This window comes from Gekko japonicus, unplaced genomic scaffold, assembly GCF_001447785.1.
Source record: "Gekko japonicus isolate JY-2015 unplaced genomic scaffold, Gekko_japonicus_V1.1 scaffold2178, whole genome shotgun sequence".
NCBI classification, from domain to species: domain Eukaryota; kingdom Metazoa; phylum Chordata; class Lepidosauria; order Squamata; family Gekkonidae; genus Gekko; species Gekko japonicus.
In genome coordinates this window covers 133682-160752 of record NW_015173203.1, presented here as the reverse complement: position 1 = coordinate 160752, position 27071 = coordinate 133682, and the positions used below count along the sequence as shown (strand labels likewise).

General features: G+C 43.3%; 1 protein-coding gene across 1 annotated transcript in view; it reads left to right on the top strand.

Moving 5' to 3' along the window:
* WDPCP (WD repeat containing planar cell polarity effector) overlaps nucleotides 1–27071 on the top strand; it is a gene marked incomplete at its 3' end in the record, with an annotated part of 206145 nt that overhangs the window by 69974 nt on the left and 109100 nt on the right. The window contains exons 2-6 of the mRNA XM_015422667.1: nucleotides 18101–18183; nucleotides 19466–19510; nucleotides 20400–20450; nucleotides 24498–24568; nucleotides 24824–24883. Of these exons, the coding sequence (XP_015278153.1) occupies nucleotides 18123–18183; nucleotides 19466–19510; nucleotides 20400–20450; nucleotides 24498–24568; nucleotides 24824–24883 (288 nt within the window). The remainder of the gene's footprint in view (nucleotides 1–18100; nucleotides 18184–19465; nucleotides 19511–20399; nucleotides 20451–24497; nucleotides 24569–24823; nucleotides 24884–27071) is intronic.

Here is a 27071-nt window from a genome sequence, read left to right as displayed (position 1 = left end):
GGCCCGCTTGGGCTTTTCCCCCCCCCCCCCGCCCCAAGTATCTCTTTAGTGACCGGGCATCTCTCTCTGGCCACGTAAAACACAAGTGGGTTGAGACATGCTTTCCAAAATTATGTTGGCAAGCCCAAAGGCAGACACAGTAAGACACTTGTTCTGAACACTCTGGGGAAGTTTGGTATGTTTAAGCACATAGCAGCAATCCAGATGTTGTCAATTATGTGCCCTCAGCAGCTCTGGAGAGGTGGTGGCATATACTATTTTGTTATAAAATAAGATAAACTGAACATGAGTTTTGTTACAGTGAATGAATGCTTCTGAAATAATAGATTTTATAAAGGATGGGTGAATCTGTGTAGCTGGACTACAAAATTTCCATGCAGGATTAATCATATAATCTGGAAACGCAAAACCCAGTTTCTAATTTTTTACCTTGTTATTATGATTATTGGTCATTCTTCATGTCTACAAGCAGCTGTGATTTCATACAAAATTATTGTAGAACTCCCGATATTTTGTATTTTTGCTTAAAGGGCTAAGAATGTGGGAAACGTGCAGTGCATGGAAACTGGAGCCTTAGTTAAATAGAGCATTTTCTGACTCTCATGTTTGCCCTAATATACAAAGCACATAATATAATTTTGGTACTGTTACACATGTAAATGTCTTAAAATTGAAAGCTCTGTAGCTATAACATTACTTATAATTGCAAAAGATAGGACTTATTTCCAGACTTCTTAAAAAATGTGAAGAATTAATTCAGTGGAGCATGAAACAACTTCTCAGCGCATGGAAATAAGTTTACAGTGTGTGATTTTCATGCCACTATTCTTCAGTTATCAGATAATGTATTTCTTTTCAGTGATTATTACACAAGCCATAGTTAGGCCTTTTTCTTACAAGATGAGTTTCGGTGTGACTTTCAAATCAATATGGAATATAGTGTACATCCATTAGAGTATTGCTGTAAAAAAAGGCACATTTATATGGCTAATGCTGGCAAACATTTACACCTTTTGACAAAGCTCCATTCTCATTGCCACGCTGAATTAAATGCTACAGTTTTGAAGAACAGAATCTGAATGTATATCAGCTTTCTGGATTGGTGAATTTTTAGGGTAATGAAGAAGATGCTTGCCCTGACCTGGGTAGCCCAGGCTAGCCTGATCTCATCAGATGGCAGAAGCTAAGCAAGGTCGGCTCTGGCTAATATTTGGAAGGGAGACCTCCAAGGAATACCAGGGTGATGATGACAAGGCAGGCAACAGCAAACCAGCTTTGAACACCTCTTGCCTTGAACGCCCTACAAGGTCGCCATAAGTCAGCTGTGATTTGATGGCAACCCCCCCCCCCAAGCTACCCCTCTTCTAGAGCAGTCCTAAGCAGACCTTCAGTGACTCCTACTCCCAGGAAGTGTTCTTAGGATGGTGCTGTTAATAATAGGATTCCACTTGGAAAGGATGTGGCCAAAAGGGCACCATTTCCCATTGTTGGTGATCATGTCCAAAAATACAGGTTTTCTGGCACATACTTATACCAAAAAATTGAAGATATCACTGGAGTGCAAATTCCTGTCACTCCAGAATCTATTCTACTTAACTATTGGGATAACAATTTATTTACTTCTAATTAAGCTGAAATTATATCTTTAATGTTAATTGCAGCCAAAACTTTAACAGCACAGGTATGGAAAACAGAAAAAGTCCCATCGCTTAAGCAATGGTTCTCAAAACTTTGGGACATAATAGTTGTGGACAAGTTAGCACCACAACTGCTACTTGCAGAAAACCCTTCAAGAAAATCTTACCTGGTAGAAAAATGGTTTGCATTTTTCACCTACGTTACTAATGCTGACAGTGATCTTAGTGCCCTACTTACTAAATACGCAGATTTTGTATTTGATTAATAAGTTTATGTAGTGTTTTTACACTGCTTGAAGTTACTTATGTATATTCCTATTGTTAGTATTGTGTATATGACACAATCAACAACTTTATATATCATAAATGCTGCATAGTTTGAATAAAAATAAAGTTATAAAAAAATAATAAGAGAATTGCACCAACTTGAATTTGGGGGAGGGGTTTAAGGCTGCCTTTCTAAAAATGTGGGGCTGGGTAATATACAGGGGAGAACAGTTCAGTTCATCTTCATGCTAGCCTACACGGTTTTAAATGGCCGCACCACCGCGCACTGCACTGATACTGAAATAACTGATGCTGCTGGAGGGTCTGCATTGGCCTTTGACAAGTTACAAGCACAAGGGGAACAAGATATGAAATCAGTGTGTGGGGCATAGTTAGCCAGCGTCAGAAACCACACAAGGGGACAGTGAATCCCCACCTTCACCCACTGAAGCCCTTGTGGATTAGACTACATCAGGAGTCAGGATACCGTTGTGGATTAGACTACATCATTTTATTTGGCCCTGACCTCGATGACCCAGGCGAGCCTGGTCTCACCAGACCACGGAAACTAAGCTAGTCGATCCTGGTTAGTACGTGGGTGGGAGGTCATCGAGGAAGTCGAGGGTTGTTATGTAGAGGTCGGCAACGGCAAAACCACCTTTGAACTCTTGTGTTGAAAACCCTGTGGGGTAACCATAAATTGGTTACCAAATACAGTGCTTCAAGTTGAGCTTTGGCTATAAGTCATAAATCCTTTCTCTCATTTTACAGAAGGTCAGATTGATTCCCATCGTGCCCCTGAACATCACTCCTTCTCTCTTTGTCCCTGCCATTGGTCCAGTCCATTGCGCTATTCTTGTCATCACTTAGTTGTCATCACTTGTCACGGTTAAGTCTGTAGCTTTGGTTTTCAGAGGAAGCGTATAGCAAAATACCGCCTTTTCATCTGCAATCTTGTTGGGTGATAGTGAGATATTGAAAAATGGTATTTAGCAGAGATAAAATAGTCCAACAGAGCCAGAGTAAAATAATTCAGACTGAGAGTCCATGTGTGATTAAAATATAAAGTTTTTACTAAATTCTAGCATGGGAAGGGTAACTGGGATGAAAATAACAACAGAGCATAATCGGCTACATCCTTACTCTACAAAGACAAAACTAGAAGAGAGAGATTATGGCTACTCTTCTTCTTCTTCAGAACACCAAACAAAGATGGGAAGAGAAGCCATAAAATGGTAATACACCTTGACACTTTAGTCCCAATCAAATTCCTAGATCAGGGAGAAAATTCCCGGGCTTTCTACATCTAAAGAACATTGGTTACATGAGAAACATGTGACTTCCTGTGAGTAACATAAACAAACATTTAACCCCAGATATACTGAGTGTTTTCAACTTTGTAATACCCAACAAATCTTTACTTAGTTCACCTTTTTTTAAAAAAAGAAAAGAAGAAGCAACAATGCCAGTTGTGTAGACAAAAGTGCCTTTAATTCCCAACACATTTCAACCACCAGTCTTTATCAAAAGGAATTTTTCCCCTTGAGAGAGTATGCATATGTTTTTCAGACTCTTACCACATTAAAGTGTAGAATCGTTCATACAGATTAGAAAGCTGGTCACTAAGGGCCAAATGAAATGAGGTGGCTTGAGATTCGCACTCACATTTTCCTGCTTTTGTAAAATAGTTGAAAGCAGCCATCAGGACCAAATTAGGCTGGGGTCAAGTGTGGTGGTGGTGATGGTGGGTTTCACCCTTTCCATGAACAATTTTTTTTATTTATTCACATCACTCATTCCCAAGCTGCTCTTTGGCCTGTGCAGAAAATGGTACTTTTCCGGGTGGGGGACAGACAGACAGTTATAGGAACATAGCATTAGGAGAAAATGGCAAGTGAAATACCTTAACTAGAATGTATCAGGAAGATGATTGACACTGTAGTGCTCTCACTCCTGTGGACCTTAATTGGAGTAATTCTGCATAGGGTTCTGTTGTAAAGCTATTAAGATTGTCTTAGTATCAATTGCTATGGTTGTAAATGGCTACTTGGTTATTTTGCATGCGCATCTGACCTTTGCATAGAAGTGTCCTAGGCTATACTTCTTGTATTTTGTTTTTCATTTTGTTTCCTTTTTGGCCTCAGTGTTATTTTCTCTCCTCCATGTTTGTGCATATTTATGTGTACCAACTGACAAATTAAAAACACCTGTGGTGGCTGTGTTGGGAGGGGGGGGACAGTAGACTCTGAGGCACCTGCCTACTGAACTGAAGAATGCCCAGTTCATGGGCGTGAGATCTGTGCAGTCCTATATGGGACTGCACTTCCACAGGCCTGCCACAGAGAGGAGCTAGTGAGCTTTAAAAAGAATTTTCTAGTATCCCAAGAGTGCTCCCCTCCCCTCACTAGAGAGCATGAGTTTCCCGCTGAAATTTCACTTGCTGTGGGAGGGGTGAGCACTCTTTCCTCAGTTATCCCTTTTGCTGTGCCAAGAGAGGACAGATCTCAGTGAGCTGTGATTTTTTTTTCCTGAGGGGATCAGAAAGTTCGTGTTTTCTTCCTCAGGACGCCTCATAATGGCTTCTATTTAAAAAGTGTATTGTGTGTGGAGCCAAAATGGCTCAAAATGACGACCACTCGTCCTGTCTGGGAGAGGGCCATAACACCTCCTCCTGTCAGGCTTGTAGCCACCTCACACCCAAAGCGAGGAAAGGCAGAGTGGCGCGTTTAAAAGTGGTCATTTGGGGAAATGCCTTGGCCGCACTGGATGATACTCCTCAGAAACAGGTTGAGAAATGATCGAGGGCGCCATTGGTGTGTTCTGCCACATCTCCAGTATTACATCAGCCTCCAGGAGATTCCTTCGTATCATCGTCAGCTTCTGAACCACTGGCAAAAAAAATCTAAAAAGAAATCTAAACGTCTCCCTGAAAGGGGCAATCCCCTCGGTATTGGCAATCCGTCTCACCTCGACACCAGACCGATTCCCCACCGAGACATCAGCCTCGATCGTGGTCTTGGAGTCATTCTTCACCACTTCCAAGGACAGCCTTGATGTCACCTTGGTTCCAGTCACCACCAGTGCACTTCGATATCAATGGAATCTCGAGACCACGGATGCCCTGGCCATCGAGGGAGCATCATCATTCACTGATGTTGTACGATGTTGAGATTCTGGAGGAACCGGCAACGAGGTGGGATAAAAGAAAGGACTCAGCAGCAAATCCTCCATTGTGCCCATTCCCACCGATGTTTCCCCTGCAGTGGGTACATGGGATGCCTCCCATCCTCCACCATGGTACGCCTCCTCGCACTCCTCAGAAAGCAGCTACTGGAAGCGTACCTCTATGAAACACCTCCCGGCAGTGGACTCAGCATCACACCACCGGCTTCGACATAGACATCAAAGGGTATTTGGATCATGAATCCGAACATGCTTCCGTGCTGTCCACAATGAGACTGTAGAAGAACTCTCAGCTCCATTGCCTACAGAAGATCTTAAGCTCTACTAAGAGCAAATAGTCAGAATGGCAAAGGCTCTGAATTTGCAGTATCTCTCTACAGAGTCACAGTCTAAAGACTCCATCATGCAAGTCCTAATAAGTCCAGACTCGGGTCCAGTGGCACTTCCCCTTTTGCGGGGTATACAAAATGTTGCCATGACCAGTGTTCCCTCTAAGCTGAGTTAGTGTGAGCTAGCTCACAGTTTTTTAGCCTCCAGCTCACAGATTTTTGTCTTAGCTCAGGAAGGATGGGGCTCCAGAGCAATCTAATTTATGCAGTAGCCAAATCGTTCGCTCACAATTTTAATGGCAGTAGCTCACAAATTAGAATTTTTGCTCACAAGACTCCACAGCTTAGAGGGAACATTGGCCATGACCACCTAGTCAAAACCTGCCTTGAATCCAGCTTCATCTCTCTGAATTCGCTCTCTCTGAGAGACTACTGAATTGCAACTGATAATGAAGCTCAAGACAATGCATCCACCTGGACTGAATTGAGACCTAGGTTACTTGTCTCATTACCGATGCTGATTTCTCCACACCTATTTTGTTGTTGTTGTTCAGTCGCACAGTCAAGTCCGACTCTTCGCGACTCCATGGACCAGATCACGCCAGGCCTTCCGGTCTTCCGCTGTCCTCTGAAGTTTGCTCAACTTCATGTTCGTTGCATCGATGACACTGTCCACACCTATTACCCCTCTGCATATCTCACCTAAACCCAATCACACCTACTATTGACATTTACTTGCTATTGTCATTTGCCTGCTACTGTCATTCAAAAGCAAAACAAAGTCATTCGGCATCTGAAATCACTCCACTTTCCAATAAATAGGACAGATGGGCTCCCATTCTAGCTGTATCTGAAGAAGTGAGCAGTGACTCACAAAAGCTCATACCTTGCCACATACTTTGTTAGTCTTTAAGGTGCTACTGGACTCTTGCTCATTTTTACTGCTACAGACAGACTAACACGGCTACCCATCTTGATATATCATTATGTAATAAGTTAATAAGTAATAAGCTGGTCCATAGGGTCGCGAAGAGTCGGACGCGACTGTGCGACTGAACAACAACAATAAGTTTTTTTAAAAAGCCCAAGACAAATCCTCATAAGCCAGACTGTCAAGGAAAGTTTTCCTCTTGAACTCTGGTTCATTTTGTTAAAACATGCCATGGTATGGCAATCACACAGTAAGTTCCTGGTAAAGCGCTCTCCACATTTTTATGGACTGTTGATCATTTTACTTTTATGCTTGTCGAATGAGAGCTCACAAATTTGGCCTGGGGCACTTTTACAAGAGTCCTGTTTGTGGCCAGTCAAGGCAGGCCCTGACAGATTTTCTTTGGCTCTAAGAGCCGGCTCCAAATTTGAGGCGCTTGACTCATTTCTCAGCCTTTGGGACCATATTTTTAATCATTTGCAGTTTCCCATAATTTTATACAAAGTTATGATACAACTGTTGTGTATAAATAAATTTGAGAATCAGCTTGGTTGTCTTCACAACAAAAGCCAAACCTCTTACCTTAAGCTAACTTCCCAGTTTCCCATTTCATGGTGGATTTAAAAAGTTCAGTTTAATTGAATTTTGTAGCTAGTACAGAAACCAAGTGGTTAAAAATTAATTCCTCTGTTACTCCTAAGTGGTCCAAATTTAACATATAAGCGAGACATTTAGGAACTTCAGGCACCTGTATTTTTTATATCATACAACAAAACATTCTGGTGTGAAATGATCAATAAGCTTTGTGCTTCCGCTGAGGGTGGCCGAGAGACGCTACAATAAAATTGTGGCTGAAAATACTAGGCATCACAATGAAATTTCTAGATGCCATGGCAACTAGAACATAAGAGACTCCAATGTTGGATCAGGCCAATGGCCCATCTAGTCCAACACTCTGTCACATAGTGGCCAAAAACACCAGGTGCCATCAGGAAGTCCAGCAGTGGGGCCAGGACACTAGGAGCCCTCCCACTGTTGCCCCCCCAAGCACCAAGAATACAGAGCATCCTTTGCCCCAGACCGAGAGTTCCTACCTATACCTTGTGGCTAATAGCCACTGATGGACCTCTGCTCTATATGTTTATCCAATTCCCTCCTGAAGCTGTCCATGCTTCTAGCCGCCTCCTCCTCCTGTGGCAGTGAATTCCATGTGTTAATCACTCTTTGGGTGAAGAAGTACTTCCTTTTCTCTGTTCTAACCTGACTGCTCAGCGATTTCATTGAGTGCCCACAAGTTGCCCTGAATTAAGATACCATAAGAGCTTGGAGTGCAGAAGTGCCCTGCCATTTTTTTCTTGGAAGCAGGAGATATATGGGTGACTATATACTTCAAGTATTATTTGCATGTCGCATTGTCTGCACAGAGAATGCCGCTTGCAAGTGATTCCTATGACTGTAAAGGCAGAATGGCTCCCACAGAATGCATGATAAAGTACGTATTTAAATACTTGAGTGTCGTTGGTATTTGATGGGTGGTTCTTGTTGGATTAGAGAGAGAGATGAAAAAAAAACATATAAGTAAATCACAAACCTAGAAAAGCATGATGGCTGCACTTGTTTTGACAAAAGCCCTTCTTATGATATAGTTGCTAAGGCATCAGAATTATGCGCTTGGCAGTTGGGTAGCTTCTTCCCTGCACCGTTAAGATCAGGGGATATATAATGCCAGTCATGTTTGGCTGTACATTTGTAGTACCGAATTGTCACATTTGCTTGGATGATTTTAATTGTCGTAACTTGACGCTATGGGTGGCTTGCTTGTCCGTCCTACAACTTACGTGCTTGATAATAAGCCTTTTTGGGCTTATTATCTCTAGCCATGGGGAGTGACTGGCTGGATCAGGCAGATAGTTAAAGCTGGTGACCATGAGGTCACTCCTTGGATCTCAAGGATTATTCTAACAGCTGGCTACAAATCTCCCCCTTTTGGGTGAGAGCAGTTCACTCCAGGCTCTCCTGGACGAAACTGATTTTCAAATGTTGTCTCAATCAGGTTTCAGGTCTGAGTCTGACACACAAAACCACCTTGTTTGCTCTGATAAATGTGTGCCAGGAGAGACGTGGGGATATATCATATTGATTCTCCTGACATCTGATACCATCCATCATGATATCCTTATGGACTGTTTTGGGATTGGGAGCACCATGCTCCAGCGGGTCTCTCCTCCTGCTTTGATGACAGGTTCCAGAAGGTGGTGTGAGGGAAACTCTGGATCTTCGACGTGGTCTCTGTGCTTCACACCCATGGGACCTAGTGCGCACGCGCTGGATCGATCGGTGCTGTAGCAAGCTCTTTTAATGGGTTTTTGCGCCCAGTCCCTCGGGCATGCGCAGGAACCCCACCGCGCATGCCCAGAGGGATGGGCGCGGACATCCTGCCAGTTCTTTTCTTACCGCCACATTGAGTAGACCTATTTTTCGTCGATCAGATCAGTTCGCTTTTGACTTTCGCCTCACAGCTCTTAGGAATTATTTTCTTATTCTAAATTTCCTCTTTTTATTTGTTTGTTCTTCAAAAAAAAACAACCTAAAAACCCCCAAAACACTTATTTTCTGCTGAGGGGGAGTCTACTGATTACCTCAGGCCTTCAGGCTATCCCCCCCCAAAAAACGTTCCCTCTTCTTCACTTTCTTTTATGGAGAAGAAGTGGGGTTTTTTCAATAGGTGCAAGGGTTGCGGCAGCAAACTTGCTCCTCCCAACCGTCATACCATGTGCATTTTTGGTCTTGGAGAGTCTCACCAGCCAGAGTCCTGTCGTCACTGTGCTCGTTTTTCTAATCAAACGCGAAAAACCGAGCTGCGCGCCTTAAAGTAGCGCTGCTTGAATTGGCCCTTACTCCTATCTCAGCAATGGAGGAGAGACCATCAACATCAACAGCTCCGGCATCGAGACCTGGCTCTGATGCCGACCGACCGACACCGAAGCTCCCGGCACTAACTACCTGGCCTTCATGAATAGGTATCAATATACTATCTGGGAACGGTTCTCCGAACTTCTGACCCACCTCCCAGAAGACAAACTCCAGGCAGCCAGAGTCATCCAAAAGGAAGGCATGGTGTTTGCAAAACAACAGCTCAACACTACTAAGCATGTCCTCAAGGCATCTTCAAGAACGATGGCCTCTGCAATAGCTCTCAGGAGACATTCCTGGCTCCGCAATACTAATCTGCCCATGGATACTAGATCTTATGTGGAAGACCTTCCATTTGATGGCCTGGGACTTTTCAATGCCACTAAAGATTCTACTTTACAGGAATTAGATAAAAGCATAAAAGCTTCTCGAGCTCTAAAAGTGTCATCCTCTGCAAGGCAACCATACCGTCCCTGCACCTGGTCTAGATCCTCGCAGAGGCGTACCCCAAGTCGTCAGTCTCCAGATGCACAATGGAGACCGTGAACATCTTCGGGAGGCCAAAAATCCGCCTTCCAGAAACCAAGATTCAGTTATGGGCAATAATCTTCCCGCACCAAACAGACCAAACGCTCCAAGCAGGGTTTTTGACTTCCCAGTCAGCTCAAACCCGTCTGTCACCTTTTCTTCAAACTTGGTGTCACATCACCTTGGATGAGTGGGTGCTGTCCATCTTGAACCGAGGCTACCAAATCCAGTTCCACCAGAACCCCAATATTCCTGTCGTCGTCTCCACGCCCCCTTCCCCACCTCTCCTAGAGGAGGTGTCCGTCCTTATGCAGAAGGGAGCCATCAAACATGTACCACCACACCTCCACGGGCGGGGTTTTATTCTCGATACTTCACAGTTCCGAAGCGAGATGGAGGCGTTTGACCGATATTAGATCTAAGGGAACTGAACCGTTTTGTGACCTACCACCACTTCCGCATGGTGTCCCTACAACAGATCATGCCATTGCTTCGGAGACACGGCTGGATGGCCACCCTCAACCTCCAAGATGCGTACTTCCACCTTACCATCCACCCCTCCCACCGCCAATACCTACGCTTTGCGATTGGTCAATAGCATTACCAGTATACGGCCCTTCCATTCGGCCTGTCCAGCGCCCCAAGAGTCTTCACAAAGACTATGATTGTGGTTGCAGCCTTCCTCCGCCTCCGGGGTGTCTCCATCTACCCATATATTGACGATTGGCTTCTGGTAGCGCCTTCCAAGAATGCCCTGGTCTCAAACGTCACAGAGACTCTGGCACTATTGGAGAATCTGGGCCTACAAGTCAATCAACAAAAGTCTCAATTGTGTCCGGTCCAGAGAATACAGTACATCGGCGCTATACTGGATTCCACGACATGCATGGCTTACCTACCCCACGACAGGGCGGCAGATATCATTTCCTTAGCCACCGTTGTCCGTACCCAACCCTCCATCACTGCCTTCCAAATTCAGAGGCTGCTTGGCCTGATGGCTGCAACTACGTCAGTTCTCGTCTTTGCCAGACTCAAAATGCGCCCTTTACAGCTCTGGTTTATCCGCAACTACGATCTGTCGAAAAACGCACACATCGTCCTCCTATCCCCTCTTCCCAGCATACGGGACTCATTACTTTGGTGGACTGTCCTTTCAAATATCCTCCAGGGAGCACCCTTCCACCCGCCGTCACCATAACGACGGATGCTTCCCTGACAGGATGGGGTGCACACTCCATGGGCCTTTCCGTTGGAGACAAATGGGACGTGCAGATGAGGAAGCGACACATAAACTTCCTCAAACTCCTGGCTATACAACACGCTGTCACCAGCTTCCTACCTTTAATCAAGGGAAAATGTGTCATGGTCCTCATGGACAACACCACGGCCCTTTCTTATGTCAACAGACAGGGAGGCACTGTTTCCCTACTCCTCTGCAACCGTGCCATCCAGTTGTGGGAGCTTTGCATCGGCAACAACATTTTCCTCGCAGCCACTCACATTCCCGAACACATGAACGTGCAGGCAGACCATCTAAGTCGAGCCGGACTTAGCCTTCACGAGTGAGGGATGAACCCAACATACCTCCTCCCACTCTTCCACAAGTGGGGAGCTCCCTGAGTCAATGTCTTTGCCACCAAAAACAACAAAAAGTGTCCTCTGTTCTGCAGTTGAGGAGGCAGGGACCCACAATCTCTGGGAGACGGTCTCCTTTACCCTTGGTCCACAGGACTTCTTTACCTATTCCCTCCCTTACCTCTGCTTTTGAAAGTGGTCCGCAAAATACTCAGAGACGCCGTGGACTGCATCTTAATAACCCCATGGTGGCCAAGACAACCTTGGTTTTCAACGGTCCTCGAGTTATCACAAGGGATATACCATCAATTCCCCCCGGCTCAGGACCTCCTCCTCCTCTCCGACTTCCCCCTCCTACATCAGTTACAGGTAAGCAACCTGTTTTTTCTGGCAATTGCGCTACAGGATTCTTCAGGACTCTGTTTTCTCTCCTGTGTTTTTAACATGCACATGAAACTACTAGCTGAGGTCATCAAGATATTCAGAGGAAGGTGCCATGTTAGTAACACTGATGACACTCAACTCCACTGATCTTACATATGTCATTGTCCAAACAAAGTCCCCACCGTGCCAGTTCATAGTGGGCTGCCTCGTTCATCTCAATTCCATTCAGGATAGGGTTGCCAAGTGTTCTTACCTGCCCGGTGGGGGAGCCTCGCCGGGCTCCGGGAGGTCCTCGTTGGCACGTGCCACCAGCATATCACAGGAAGTGACGTGCTACGTCGCTCACGTTGGGGGCATGGCCCAGATCGTCGGGGGGGGGGCCCATATGGTTTCCCCCCGACGATCTGGGCCACGCCCCCAATGTGAGCGACGTGGCTGCGTCACCTCTGTGGTGATGCAGCTTTGGGGGGGCGGAGTTCCCCCTGGGGCCCGATTCCGCCACGGCGGAAATCGGGCCTCCAAAGTGGGGGTTTCCCCGCCCCCCACCCCCACTTGGCAGCCCTAGTTCAGGAGCTGACTCGGATATAAATAGTGTCGCTTACGACTCAAGTTGATTTGCTGGCCAAGGACCTTCATGACTCTGAACGTTCTTCCCTCAATGGTTTTGGACAGCAGATATAATGGAGTATCATACTCTAATAGAACATGCAGATGCTCATAAGATAACATGGAAACCATCAAACATATGACTATGGAGTGCCCATTTTCAGTAACCCCTTTACTTAAAGATACGGAATTGCTAAATGTGCAAGCCCAGGTGTCATGGCTACTATCGGATACAAATGATCATGTCATCCTCTCAGTGGCAAAATTCATAGGCACAATAATCAAATATAAGAGAAGTAATACTAAGTTCTTTTTTTAAAAATGGTTCTAATTTCTGCTTAAGGTAATAGCTGTATGAGCAGTACTAGATGATAGATAGGTAGATAGCTCTGCTGATCTTTTTAAATTTGATGAGACAGTACGTGTACCATATAGGCTCCTAGATCAGTTAATGGGTGGTTCAGAGTAAATACATTGAAAATCTAGAGAAAACAGAGGTGTTGGAAGTTGGGGGAGGAAGGTCAGACGAGGATGGTGATTTGGACGTGGTGGCACTCGTAAGGGAGCAGATCTGCAACTTGGGGTTGCTTGGATTGGCCTTATTTTTCAAGCGTCATATCCAGGGCATGAAATATCTCCTGCCAACTTTGGTGAGCAAACAACTAGAGAGATACCCTGTGAATAAGAGACGTCCAATATCTAATTACAACAACCTTTATTTCAAAAATCTTATTAACGATTCAGATATTTTTTGAAAAATGCAAGTGTAATTTTATATTATAAATCAGTGAAGCAACACAACACCTATGCAATAGAATATCTCATTCATAACATTCATAACATAGGGGAAAAGTCCCAAACAAACAATACTCTAAGCAGTCCATTTCAATCACAAAAAATGTCAACAAAGTCCCTAGTCCATGATATATCAAAAAAGTTCTCCAAACTGTGTCAAAGAAGTCCAACGTGGTTTCTGGATATAATCAGTACACACGTTTCAAGGTTCCTTTTTCAAGAAAATATATAGTCACTAGTTAGTTTCGTAACACTTTATCTTTGGGCATGATTATTCAAAAGCCCTTCTGTTACATTCACAAAAAGAAAAGCTTACAATTTTTTAAAAATTGAATGCATCTCCAATGTTAATCTAGCTTGAAAAGCACCTCCAACTTTGGTGAGCAAGCTGTGTCCTTTCGGGGGTGTGGGTGGTTATTCATGCCCTGGTCATACCGTGTCTGGATTCCTGTAGCACTTTCTGTGTGAAGCTGTTTTTGAAAACCTCTTGGAGGTCTAAATCAGTCTGTTGTGGCATGAGTCTTAACAGTTATGCTCCAGTGGTCATATCGCACCTGTGTTAAAAAGGCTGCTAGCTTTTCCCAAGCTCTAGTTAGTGCACCTGTTTTGATCTTTCAGACCGTGTTGCGTCTGAGCCCTGTGTCTTATTTTATTTCAAGTTATTCAATTATTTAAAATGTGTATATACCAGCCTTTCTCCTGAGCATCCCAGGTGCCAATTTGGTATAGTGGTTAAGTGCACGGACTCCAATCCGGGAGAACCAGGTTTGATTCCCCACTCCTCCACCTGTAGCTGCTGGACGACCTTGGGCAAGCCATAGTTCTGTCAGAGCTGTTCTCTCATGAGCAGTTCTCAAAAGAGCTCCCTCAACCCCATCTACCTCACCGGGTGTCTGTTGTGGGTAGGGGAAGGGAAAGGAGATTGTAAGATTCTCTGTGACTCCTTTGGGTAGTGAAGGGTGGGGTATAAATCCAGTCTCCTCTTCTTCTGAAGGAGGATTTCCGCTTGTGGATGCCTATCTCTAGGTTCCCCTTCTAACCTTCTGAAGTGAGACAGGACTAAGCCCTTCTTAGTGGCACCACATTTCTACTGCACGGGGTTGAACACACATTCCTTAGATACAAGCCTATGTGAATATAGTTCTGCTCCCTAGAGCACTCATTCACAAAATTGTCCACAGGAAGTCATTGTGGAGCGTTCGCATCTCGTCCACAGCCTGTTACTATACTCTGTCTATACTACGTTGACACCAGCTGAAGTAAAAGGTCCTTGGGAGCAGAGCTCATACAAGGTCCCCCAGATCCAAGAGGAAGAAGAAGAGGAGGAGATTGGATTTACACCCTGCCCTTCACTAGCAGAAGGAGTCTCAGAGCGGCTTACAAACTCCTTTCCCTTCCCCTCCCCACAACAGACACCCTGTGCGGTAGGTGGGGCTGAGAGAGCTCTTTTGAGAACTGCTCGTGAAAGAAGAGCTCTGAAAGAACTTGTGACTTGACCCAAGGTCACAGCAGCTGCTGCAGGTGGCAGAGTGGGAGATCAATCACGGTTCTCCCAGATTAGAGTCCAAGATCCTAACCACTACACCAAACTGGCTCTGTAAAATACCAGTCTAGCTCTCTAAAATCTAAAATACCAAGTTAAGCAAGCACAGTGACTCACATGCCATCAATAATGATCCTCGATGGGGTTGTGAAGCACCACAGAAAGTTTTGTGAGGATTTCAGGAACTCACAGAGACCCCTAAATAGAGCACAGTCTGGTTTAGCATGTTTATTTCATTTTATAGGTAGTAAACTTCTGAAAACACCCGTTATTAATTTTATGGCCTGGCAACAGCAAAAACTTTGGTTGAAGTACCTGAATGGGAGAAAATAAATCTAGTTCTGTTTTATATGGTATATTCAAACATTCAAAACTTTGTAGAAGTTATTTTTATTGGAATAATTTTGGGCTATATGTCAAGGTACTTATAGCATGAACTTTCCTTACACTGTTGACATTTTTTAAAAACCCTTGAAGGTGCTGAAAACTGTTTATGCACTAATTTAAGCACATCCAAAGAACCGTTCATTCTATGGCACGGATGCAGTTGCCTACGAATCTGTTGCAGCCGAATTTTACTGTCTTCCACGGAGGTGGCGAGAGCTCCTGAATTTCATTTTCACCCTCCATAGCATCACTTGTATTACTTTTTAGTTCCTTATCAGATTAGTGATTGCAATATCTTTTCTGCCATGTGAGAGGAGTCATATATAATATATAATATTTTAGCTACAAATCTATCAGAACCCATCAAGATTCAGTTTTGATTTGACCTGCAGAACCAATTGGGTGAATTAATCACTTGATTTTGAAAAAATTGGGTTATTATGTGTATTGTGGTTTATTTTCCTCTTCTTTTTTTTTCCGATTCACAAAATTGGTGAAACATACCTGAATTCTTTTACACCATTCCTAGAAATAATTTCCTGAAAAACGTTAATTACGTCACTTTAGTCCAGAAAAGTCAGTATAGCACGTTGACTTTTAGACAAAATAATGAGTTAAAATATAAGGAAACAAAATATTGTTCCCGATTTAAAAGGAAAAAGAGATGTATAATTACAATTACACTAATTACAACTTTGAAGCTGCCAAAGAACAGATTGCAATGGCATCCATTCATTGTTGTTAATTTTATGCAACAATAAATCTTCAGAATAATAAAGCGCTGAGAGTTTTCTGCTATATTCTTAACTGATGTGGTTTTAGTTTTATGATACTTGATTAATTTTAAAGTATTTAATGCTAAATAATAACTATGGTGCTATTCCTTTTACTTAAGTTGGTTAGTACTCTAACATGCTGCCATAATTGGAGGTAGGGCTTGCAAAAATAGTGCAAGAACGTTAATGAGACGTTACAACTATTGTAAAAATACCATATTCACATTTATATGATAAGATAAATGGTCTGAATTACCTGAAACCACAGGAAAATTAGTTTAACGTCAGAGAAGGGGCATTTAAAACTCTGCCCCTTCTTGCTTTTTAGCTAGTTTCCTTGTTAAATTAGGAAATAGTGACTGGTCCATACTCTGCCCCAGCTCCTCTCAATTTCTACCTGGATCCTTTTACTTTCCCCACACATTAACAAAATAATACATTATGACTGATCTACAGTGCCTACCAATGTCAGATACCTTTTAAAAAAGCCTTTAGTCTTTCTTGCAAGCAATCCCTGAGTTCTTTTATAGAAGTGTGAAAGTGTACAAATTGGTCAAGATAAATTACAGTGTGATAACAAATATTAGATGTACCATCTAAGATAAAACAGCCTAAACACAAGGGGGAGAAAGTTATACAAGGTCTAAATTGTTTGAAATATGTGTGTTGCAAAGTCTAAATTCAGTCATTATAGGGTCAATGTGTTTACCTTGTGTGCTATTGTTTAGCCTGACCTGGAAGGGAACATGGCACAAAGCCAATGGGGAGAAAGCCCGGGAAACTGGAGTCTGTTTACTCACAATCGTTGGTTAATGCATTCAGGTGATTTCCTTCTAGGGTCAAGAAGAAAGAAGAATCTCCATTACCAACTTACCCACTTGTCTGTCTGTTGTTGCAAGCATGTACTCTTAAGTGTTTGTTGTTTTGTAGATTTCCCGTGTACCTTTCCCTTTAGAAATAAAGATTTTTTACACAGAAAGAAAAAGACTCTTCTCCAGTGGACAAAGATCCATTGCAACCTCTGAATATTTGACTACTTTAACCAAATTTTCCGACATAAATCAGCCTAGTTATTCACATTAGAAATTATTTGAAACACTTAGATAATCATACAGTTTGAAGTATCTATATAGCACATGTCTTTCACATTGCTCACAGACTAGTGTTGGCTGTGGTGGCCAAGCTGAAGATTGGTCATCATAATTCCCCTGCACGTTCTTCTCTCTTCTCTCTGCCTCTGTATAAATCATCTGCTGCACCTTCAAGCCAACAACACTGTAGCCCTGTTTCACAAGTTACATTCAGCGCATGTACAATCAGTGTACACTTGATTGCTCTTTAGACATGCGTTGCGTAGTTCCTGTATTACGTTCAATGCATATGGAGCTGGACATGTGATTTAAACCCGTTTATCCAGGTACTGATCCCCATTTTTGTTTGTAAAGCGAACGTGGATCAGGAAACACTTCTCATGGACAAAGCTTGTGGTCAAGAAGACCAAGGTCTGAGTCTGAAAAGGAGACAGAATGCTAGAACTCAAGGACATCCAATGAAGCTGATGGGCAGTAGGTTCAGGAGGGACAAAAGGAAATAGTAGTTTAAACAGAGAGTGATTAAAATGTGGAATTTGCTGCTAGAGGATGGAGTGATGGCCACAGGAATAAAGAGCTTTAAAGGGGGACTAGATAGATTCATGGAGGATAAGTCTATCAATGGCTACTAGGCATGGTGACTGAGAAGAACCTTCACATTCAGAGGCACTAACCCTCTGAATCCCAGAGCCAGGAGGCAACATCAGGGGAAGGCCTCAGCCTCTGTGTCCTGTAGTTGGCCCTCCAGAGGAACTGGTTGTCCAATGTGTGAGACAGGATGCTGGAATAGATGGACCCCTGGTCTGATCCAGCAGGGCTCTTCTGAGGTTCTTATCAGGGGAAGGCCTCAGCCTCTGTGCCCTGTTGTTGGCCCTCCAGAGGAACTGGTTGGCCCTTGTGTGAGACAGGATGCTGGACTAGATGGACCACAGCAGGGCTCTTCTGATGTTCTTAAAGTGAAGCAGTTTTGTGGGTTTCTTGGAGACATCTTGTTGACTAGTATAGAAACATAGCTTATCTAGTGTGTGCAAGCTCCATTTTGATTATAAACTCATGGGAAACTGGTACTGCACATTGTCCTTCTGCTTTATGGATGAATGCCTATGAAGGAACTTATATTATTTTTTAATTTCCCCTTTATTGTCTTCCTTGTAGAAACAACTGTAGACTGAGTCAGATGTCTGTCTTTCTTTCTGACATGCACCTGTGGTCTTTGAAGAGCACCTTACGTTTCGAAGGTAAAGAAGTTATTGATGAATTTCCACTTTTTAAAAAACAAATTGAATATTGATATAGTTTGGTTAAAATGAGCATGTATCGTGCTTTTAAAAGGGGAAACAAAATTCTACGAGGGCTTCTTCCCACCCACTGTCGCTTTCTGTTTCTAAACTACCAGCCTCTTTCCTGCACTGGTTTCGGAACGGTTTAACTTTCAGGTGGAGAGAAAAACATTCTTTTAAGAGCCATCCCTTGGAATACCTGTCTCTGCAAAGCCTGGGGCTGTAACATGAGAGCATGAGAAAGGACGTGAGCAAATTGCAAACCTTGTGCCGTAATGCTCATTCCTGACTTACCACAGCTATGCATCATTGGCCTTTGCATTATTATTTTGCAGTGGCAGCATGTTCACGTGCCCACAGTCTTTCACTACGCGTGTGCAAGTTACTTTACTTTGACAAGCCTTTATTGGCATATGTATATACGTATAATAGGAGACCATATTAAATATTGATTTGAAAATACAAATCCATATAGGGTAACATTGGAGCTACGGCGCAGAAAAAACAGCATAAAAGCAGAAAAACCTAGTGGTTACTTATCAGAACGTATAGCCATGGCATTAAGAAGAAACCTTGCTACTATTTCAGTACAAAATCCATGTAGGGTAAAATTGGAGCTACGGCGCAGAAAAAACAGCATAAAAGCAGAAAAACCTAGTGGTTACTTATCAGAATGTATAGCCATGGCACTAAGAAGAAACCTTGCTACTATTTCAGTTATCTCCATATCTTGATTCTCAAGCAAAAACAGAACCTTAAAATCGTCAGGAATCTCTGGGAATTGAGCTAATGTAGGGTACAGAAGATTCTGGCGAGGCACCAAATAAAAGGGACATTGAAGGAGAACACGGGGGACGGCTTCAACACAGTCCTTCCTACGAGGACAGCACCTGCTGGAGTAGGGGATCCCCTGGAATCTGCCAGAGAGGAGAGCAGAAGGAAGGACATTAAATCTGGCCAAGGAGATGGCTCCGTGCAAATTTGGACATGTGCAAGTTGCTAACTGGCGTTTCGCCCGACGACTGTGGAAAGAACCTTGCAGATGTCTCAACTGAAGAAACATTTTTAGCTTTTAGTTCTGTGTAGACCGCACACCCTGAAGTTAATCGCTAGCGTTCGTACGATTGCATGCAGCGATTCTTAAATCTATCCATGAAATGTTTTCCAAGCGCACAGTGAAGTTTGTTCGATTTCATTTGTCAGAATCCTAATGCGGTGTTCTGTTTCCTTAACGATACAGACCGAGACATTGGGATCTACCATTATTATGACAGGAAAGAGCCAGGTAAGTTATAAATGTTTATGATGATCAAGAATATATACTGTTGAATTGTTCCCCTTCAGAAATGGGTTTTTTTAGCTGCCAAAACTGTATAAAAAACATCTTCTCCTGAACTTCTCCAATATGAAAATTTAGCAAGACTTTATTGTATCATGCTAAGCAACCTTAATTTCTCTACACTTAACTATAGTACAATCGTGAGCTAAAATTATTTTTATGCACTGGGCTAACAAAAACAAACAAAAAAATCCTTTCGGAGTTTTAAACTTCCTCATATGAGGACGCAGGACTTGAAACATAATGTGATATTTCAGACTGATATAGGGTATGCCAGTTATTTTTCATTTATTGGAGTTCCAGCAGAGGGCATTGTAAATTCACGGGAGTGCACCGGTGTCGGCCTCCGGGATCCTCCTCACCTATTTGAAATAGGCATTTCAGAGTGAATGATCAATTTTCTATTATCTGATTAATCCTTTTAATCCTGGAAGATTCAGGATGGGCCAAAAGGTCTTTTCAGCTAGAATTACTTCCTGTTTCAGGCCAGGTTAAAGTGGCATCTTCTGAGGGCATCCCGTGCGGTTCACTTGAGGCTTTTAATATGCTGCCTCCACAATTCTGTTGACAGACTGACTCAGCTTCTGGTCTGGATTTAGTCGCAGTTCACTTCGCTGACTGATTAGGCTAAAACTTCTATAAAGTTGGCCCACCTGTTCGGAATGCTTAAGGTTTTCTTTTTTTCTTTTTGCCGCAAAGTTCAGGCATCTGTCCCTGCGGGGGAAGACTTCAGAACTTGTTCTTCCTTCCATACTTTTATATTTTCTAAGCTTTTTTTTGAGGTGTTTTAACGCTTTGCTTCCTAAGATTTTAACTTTCCCTCCCCTCTTTTCAGAATCACAAATAAACCCAGGCTACCTACAGCAGAAGCAACAGTTGGCGCAATGTAAGGACTGTTTTCAGTTTTCCTCATAGATGTACATATCTTCGACGCAAACTATACACGTCATGTTCAGCCGTTTCTCTAGCTTCCTCTCCCCTCCCCGACTTAAAAAAAAAATTAACCTCAAGTGAGAATTTGGGCTCCGGGCTTGAGTTGGAGGCAAAGGTAGGGGAGGGGCTGCTTCACAGGTCATGTTCTCAGCATTTCTTCCCTCAAGCTGCTTGTGGCCTCACTAGGGGGAGGGGGAAAGGTACCGGTATCCGTTACTTTTCTCCCAAGGAGTCTAACAGTGCCATTCTCTATAGAATCACACTGTTCTAAGTCCATTGGCTCTGACCTGGATAGCCCAGGCTACCCTGATGTCATCAGGGCCGGCTCACCCACTAGGCGAACTAGGCATTCGCCTAGAGCACCGGGCCCTGGATGGGGCGCCAAGCTGTGCCTCCCCCCTCCTCCCCCTTTTGGTGGTGGCAGGGGGGAAGAGGCGGTGGTGGCGGCAGCAAAAGGGTGGCTGGCTCCAGAGGTCTCCAGGTCTCCAGGCCCCACTGGGAGGTTGGCATCGGCGCCACAAGGCAGCCTCGCCTAGGGCGCAGAAGCACCTCAAGCCAGCCCTGGATGTCATCAGATCTCGGAAGCCACCCAGGGTCCGGTCGGTACTTGGGCGGGAGACCACCAAGGAATTCCAGGCTTGCTACACAGAGACCGGCAATGGCAAACCGCCTCTGAGCATCTCTCGCCTTGATAATCTTATGGGATCGCCATCACTTGGCTGCAATGCTCCCTCTACGTTGTGGAGCCTTGTGAGCAAAAATTCTGCTTTGTTGGGCTGCTGGCATTAACGTTGTGAGCGAGCGATTTGGCTGCTGCATAAATCCTGAGCTAAGACAAACGTATGTGAGCCGGAAGCGAAAAAATTGTGAGCTAGCTCACACTAACTCAGCTTAGAGAGAACACTGGCTTGGCTGCAACTTGATGACAAAAAAATAAAATAAAATAAAAACAAACCCATTGACTTCTATGGAATGAGAAGGGTGCACATCGGCTTCAGAGGACACTGTAAAGCACCTCGAGTGCAGGCGGTTTCCTGAATTTCGAAATGGCCAGGAGTGAAATGGTTAAGCACCTCCCACTTAACCATCCCCATTCCCTGCTGACCCCCCTCAGTTCAAGACCGCAGCTCCTGTGCCTGCTCTTGGCTCGAAGGAATTACTAGCCGTGGAAGGATGGATGGAGCTTAGTTTGGCCCTTTGAAACCAAAAAGGGTTCAAAGCCACCTCTCTGCACCATGTCATTGCCGCGGAGACAGCATTCAGCTCCAAAGCAGTAAGCCCGTGCTTTCAAAAGTTATAGAAAAGCGATCCCTTTGTCTTTTTATGTTAAACGACTCCATAGGATGCCTATGGGTTTTATCGGTTGTAAGATAAAAAAGTATAACTTAGGAGTCCTGCTTTTGTTGTCGTCCCCGTCCCCCCCCGCTTAGATGTTACTCTTGAATTTTGAATTGCTGGTATGTTCCTCTTACATCAGAGCATGTTGCATTGGCGGTCCCACTGAAATGACCAAGTGTCACCTAAGTGGGGATTAATACAGCCGTAATACATCATTAGGCATTCATTATAACAGCGGTACTGAATAACAGAATCACAGATTTGGTACTGGTACTTACGCTGTTCGTGCTGTCTACCTAGACAACTCCTAATAATTTTTATTTTCTGTGACTATAAAAAAAGGAATATGAACCAATTATGATTTCCATCCCCTATAATGTAAATAAGATCGAGTGTGTCCTTTAAGGGTATGTGTAAGCTGGTTAATTTCATGAAGATGCATGTACTTTTAGGTGTAATAGCGACAATCCCTGCTGCTCTTCAAGCCAGGATGTGTGGGTTTGTCATAAACCAACATTACACTATGTATAGTTTTGATATCCTTGTAGTGTGGGCAGATACAAGCAAAGTTAAGCACTCTGAGTTCTCATTACATTTGTAGACAAGGATGCTTGCATTTCTTGAGGGTGGCTGAAATGCTTTGATTAAGGTCGTTTTAGTAAGATATGAAAAGTTGCTGTACAACTCTGCATATGGAATCTTTTGGTCACACCCTGAATATAATAGCTGTGGTGAACCCCTGAATTGTTAAATAACCAGAAGATATATTTAGGACAAATACTGGCCCAGAGATAACCAGGTTTCAGTTTTCACCAAACTCATCAATGGGAAGTTTCCGTATCTTTTCATTCCCTTATTATTATTATTTTTAAAAAGGATAGAAGAATCAGACCCATTGCTTGCTGATCATGTGCTCCTAAAAGCGGTTTAGTTCTGTTGTTTGAAAGGAGCTGGTCCTACTGAATTATAGTTGATAGTGAGTTGGCTGAGAGCTGCTAAAATGTTTTGTACCTTCTGATTGGAAGGAGGTACAAGTTCCACCTGGATCAGCATTGTTTAAAATAATTTGGTTCACAGCACTTGTCAAATAAAGAGGAATTTGCCTGGGCAATAAAGACATTAATTTATTCAGAGAGGGAAAAGGCTGTTAATGTACTAGAACAACACATTTAAGGACAGTGTCTCCCTTTATATCAGGGGTGGCCAAACTGTGGCTCGGGAGCCACATGCGGCTCTTTCACACATATTGTGTGTAAAGATGTAAAATTTCCGGAAATTTTGAAGCTCGGGAAAAGCCCCAGTTTTTGGTGGGAGAAACGGAAATTTTCGGAAAAATTGAAAAAAATGCTACATTAGCACTTCTTTTTTTCTTTTCCAGATTGAAAGTCATTCTGTTACATTAGGAACATACAATATGACTATGGACAATTTTACTTGGCATGAAATTATCACAACTAGCATATTAAAAATATACTGTATCCAAACAATTATTGTGGGTGGAATCATGTAGCTACATTAGTTTATCTTTATAACCTTTGTGACAATAGCACCTCCTAAGGGAAGAAATGCATCTTGTTCTTGCATTGGAGAGTTCAATTTGTAACCTAGGACTTGCTTCTTCTCAGTGCACAGAAATTAGATTAATCTGATACCATACATATTTTTTAGAAATGATTTGGAAATGAACACCTTGTCTTAAAATATTTTATTCATCATGTTAAAATAAAACATTCCATAACCATTTCTTTCTTTTCTTTTTTCATTTTTTCCAATTTTTCAGAAAAAAACAAAAAGGTTTCAGGAAAAAACCTGAAAAAAAACCAGTTCCCCCCCCCCATTTTTCCAGTTTTTCTCCGGGCCTTCACATCTCTAATTGTGTGGCTCCCGGCAGGGCAGCTGGGGAAGCGAAGGGGAGGGCATGCCTCCCCGATTGGTCTTCCCTTCCCCAGCCAGTCTTCCCCTTCCTGGGTAGGCTTGGGGGGGGAGTAAGAAAGGAACTTTAACTTTAAATGCGTTCTGAAAGCCCCCGCCCCAGCCTACAAATATAATTGGACAAATAAATATCATTATCAATATCTATTTTTACCCCTTTTGTTTTTCTTTTTGGCAGTCTCATTTAATAATAATAAAAAGCAAATTTTCATATTTTTCAATTTAAAACGTGTCTGTAATATTTGTTCGAGAGCCAGTTTGGTGTAGTGGTTAAGTGCGTGGACTCTAATCTGGGAGAACCGGGTTTGATTCCCCACTCCTCCACTTGCAGCTCCTGGATGACCTTCGGCCAGCCATAGTTCTGACAAGAGCTGTCCTTGAAAAAGAGCGGTTTCTGTCCGAGCTCTCTCAGCCCCACCTACCTCACAGGGTTGTCTGTTGTGGGGAGGTGAAGGGAAAGGAGATTGTAAGCCACTCTGAGACTCCGAGTGAAGGGTGGGGTATAAATCCAATCCCTCCTCTTCTTCTTCTTCTCTTCATGTCATGCGGCTCTCAAACATCTGACGTTTATTCTATGTGGCTCTTATATTAAGCAAGTTTGGCCACCTTTGCTTTATATGCTTTTTTTCAATGCCACACATTTCTTTTTATATTAAAAATTACTAATAAAACATAGTGAAATCTGGTGTCGGCTATTTGGTAAGTGTATATCTTATTTTTCAATTGCCAGCTCGAGATTATCCATGGGTGCTTAAGAATAAACGTCCGGAAAAGCTGCACGACGCGCTTAAGGAGCTAGAGGTACCTTTTCAGAAAGTTTCAGAGATTGTAACAATTAATCCAAGTGTTCAAACCTCTTTCAGCAGCTTTAATTTTCATAAAAGATCGTTCCTTCTGGTGATAAAATGTGCTTTTGTCTGGTGGGGCTGCCCAAAACAATTCAATCTTTGTTAAGGACGTCAGGGCGATCTCTCGTCCTTGAAAACCAGAAGCATTTTTAACTGCAAGTGAAGTGTACCCACCAACTAGGTGCCGCTGTTTTCTGTTGTCTTTCAGGAGCTGCTGCAAAGCAGGCAGTGCGTGCTGAGCAAATGGAAGAGCAAACACGTCTGTCAGGTAAAATGTTTCGCCATGCTCTTGTGAAGTTCACTCAACGGAGCTGAACAATTAAGCAATTGATGGAATGGTACCAAGTTAGCTTGTAGAGCAATGCAAAAGAAAAAGAAAGAAAGAAAGAAAGAAGTTCTGCAAAATGAGGAAGCGACAGCGCACAGAATCTTGTGCTCACATCTAAACTGAAGTGCTAAGTATATTCAGCAACTCTGAACTTTAGACATATAGGTAAAGGTTCCCTTGCTCGAAAGCCAGTCGAATCCAATTCTAGGGTTGCAGTGCTCATCTCCGTTTCAAAGCCGAAGAGCCAGCGCTGTCCGAAGACGTTTCCGTGGTCATGTGGCCGGCATGACTAAACACCAAGGCACACGGAACGCTGCTCCTTTCCCACCGAAGTGGTCCCTATTTATCTACTTGCAATTTCTTGCTTTCGAACTGCTAGGTTGGCAGGAGCTGGAACTAGAGACGGGAGCACACTCCGTCATGCGGCACACTCGGGTCTCAAACTGCTGAACTACTGACCTTCCACAGCCTGCAGTTCAGTGTCTTAACCACTTGAGCCACCACAGCTCCTTTAGACATATATGCTCTCTAAAAGTTCAGGGAACCGCAGAAGGCATTCATTAGATTTTATTTAGGTAAAGGTTTCCCTTGCTTGAAAGCCGGTCAGATCTGACTCTAGGGGCGCAGTGCTCATCTCCGTTTCCAAGCTGAAGATCCAGCGCTGACTGAAGACGTTTCATGTGGCCAGCACAACTAGACGCTGAGGCGCACGGAATGCTGTTACCTTCCCACCGAAGTGGTACCTATTGATCTACTTGCAATTTCTTGCTTTTGAACTGCTGGGTTGGCAGTAGCTGGGGCCAGAGACGGGAGCTCACTCCGTCATGCAGCACTCGGGTCTCGAACTCCCGAACTACTGACCTTCTGGTCTGCAGCTCAGCGTCTTAACCTCTGAGCCACCGCGGCCCCCTTCAGTTTTATACTCCAAGCCTTTTTAGTGTGCAGCACGGGGACAAGAATAGTAAAAGAACAACCTGGCTAGACGAGTTTTCAAATGAAGTAAAGTGCTCAGAGGCCATGGTAGCGTGTGTCTGTAGTTTATATCTACATAAATATCCATATAATGTATAAAGAAAACATCTGCTCACATCCTTGTTAGCAGGATGGGAAAGTGGGAACAGGTTGGCATCTTCCAGTGTGTGATCCAGTTCTAATCAACAGCTGCTTCTTCTTGAAATATGTTTAATGTATTTTAACTCATTAAAGCTTATTTCTAGCCCTTTATCTTTGATGTTGAACAAACATGGCCTTGAGCTTACTACAGCGTAGCCAAGAGTGTTGAATGCTGAAGCAGATCACTGATGTACAGCCTAACCCTCAGCCCTCAACCAATGGCATTCGTGCAAGTCCCATTTAAAAACTGGCTGAATTCTTTGATAACTGTAGCTGTACTTTGTGAAACTGAAATTTGCATTCACTTTTAATAATAATATGGGGTTACAGCAAAGCTCTGTTCAATATATTTAAAGTATTTATACTCCCAGCACATTGGCTCCTGAGGCAGCTCCTTATTCACAGCCACTTAAAACAGAATCAGTTAAAATAACCACAAAATGAACAGCAAGATTCGAAAGATTAAAATATCATACCACTATCATAAAGGATTAAGAGCAATTTTCAATTTGTTTACTTCATTTATCATCCACCTTTCTCACAGGGGGTCAGTAAAATCAGCAATCAAATAATCAGTAAAACCAGCAGCAACATGCAATAAAAATAACAGTAAAATCAGCATTAACTATAAAGCAGCAAGCTAAACAATTCGATAAAATCAGTAAAATGCCTGGGGAGAAATGGTTTCACCTGGAACCCAAAGGCTCATCAAGACTGGCCTCAGGCAAACAGTTATGAAAAGTTCCACAATTAATCAGTCTCTAGAACTGAATGAAGTAATCTTATATTCTAATTTCCAACAGAGGGCGCCATGTGCAGATACTTATTTCCACTAACAGGAAGCTCACTCTGCCCCAAAACCTTTTCCTACATAGTCAGTAGACTACCTTGTGTCTGCAGAAAAATCCAAAAAGTTAAAAAAATCCCTTCAGGGACCCCCCAATACCTTTTGAAATGGCCTCTGCAGGGATCTAACTCCAGGCATCAAAGGTGAGAGAGATTGGAACGTTCAGGG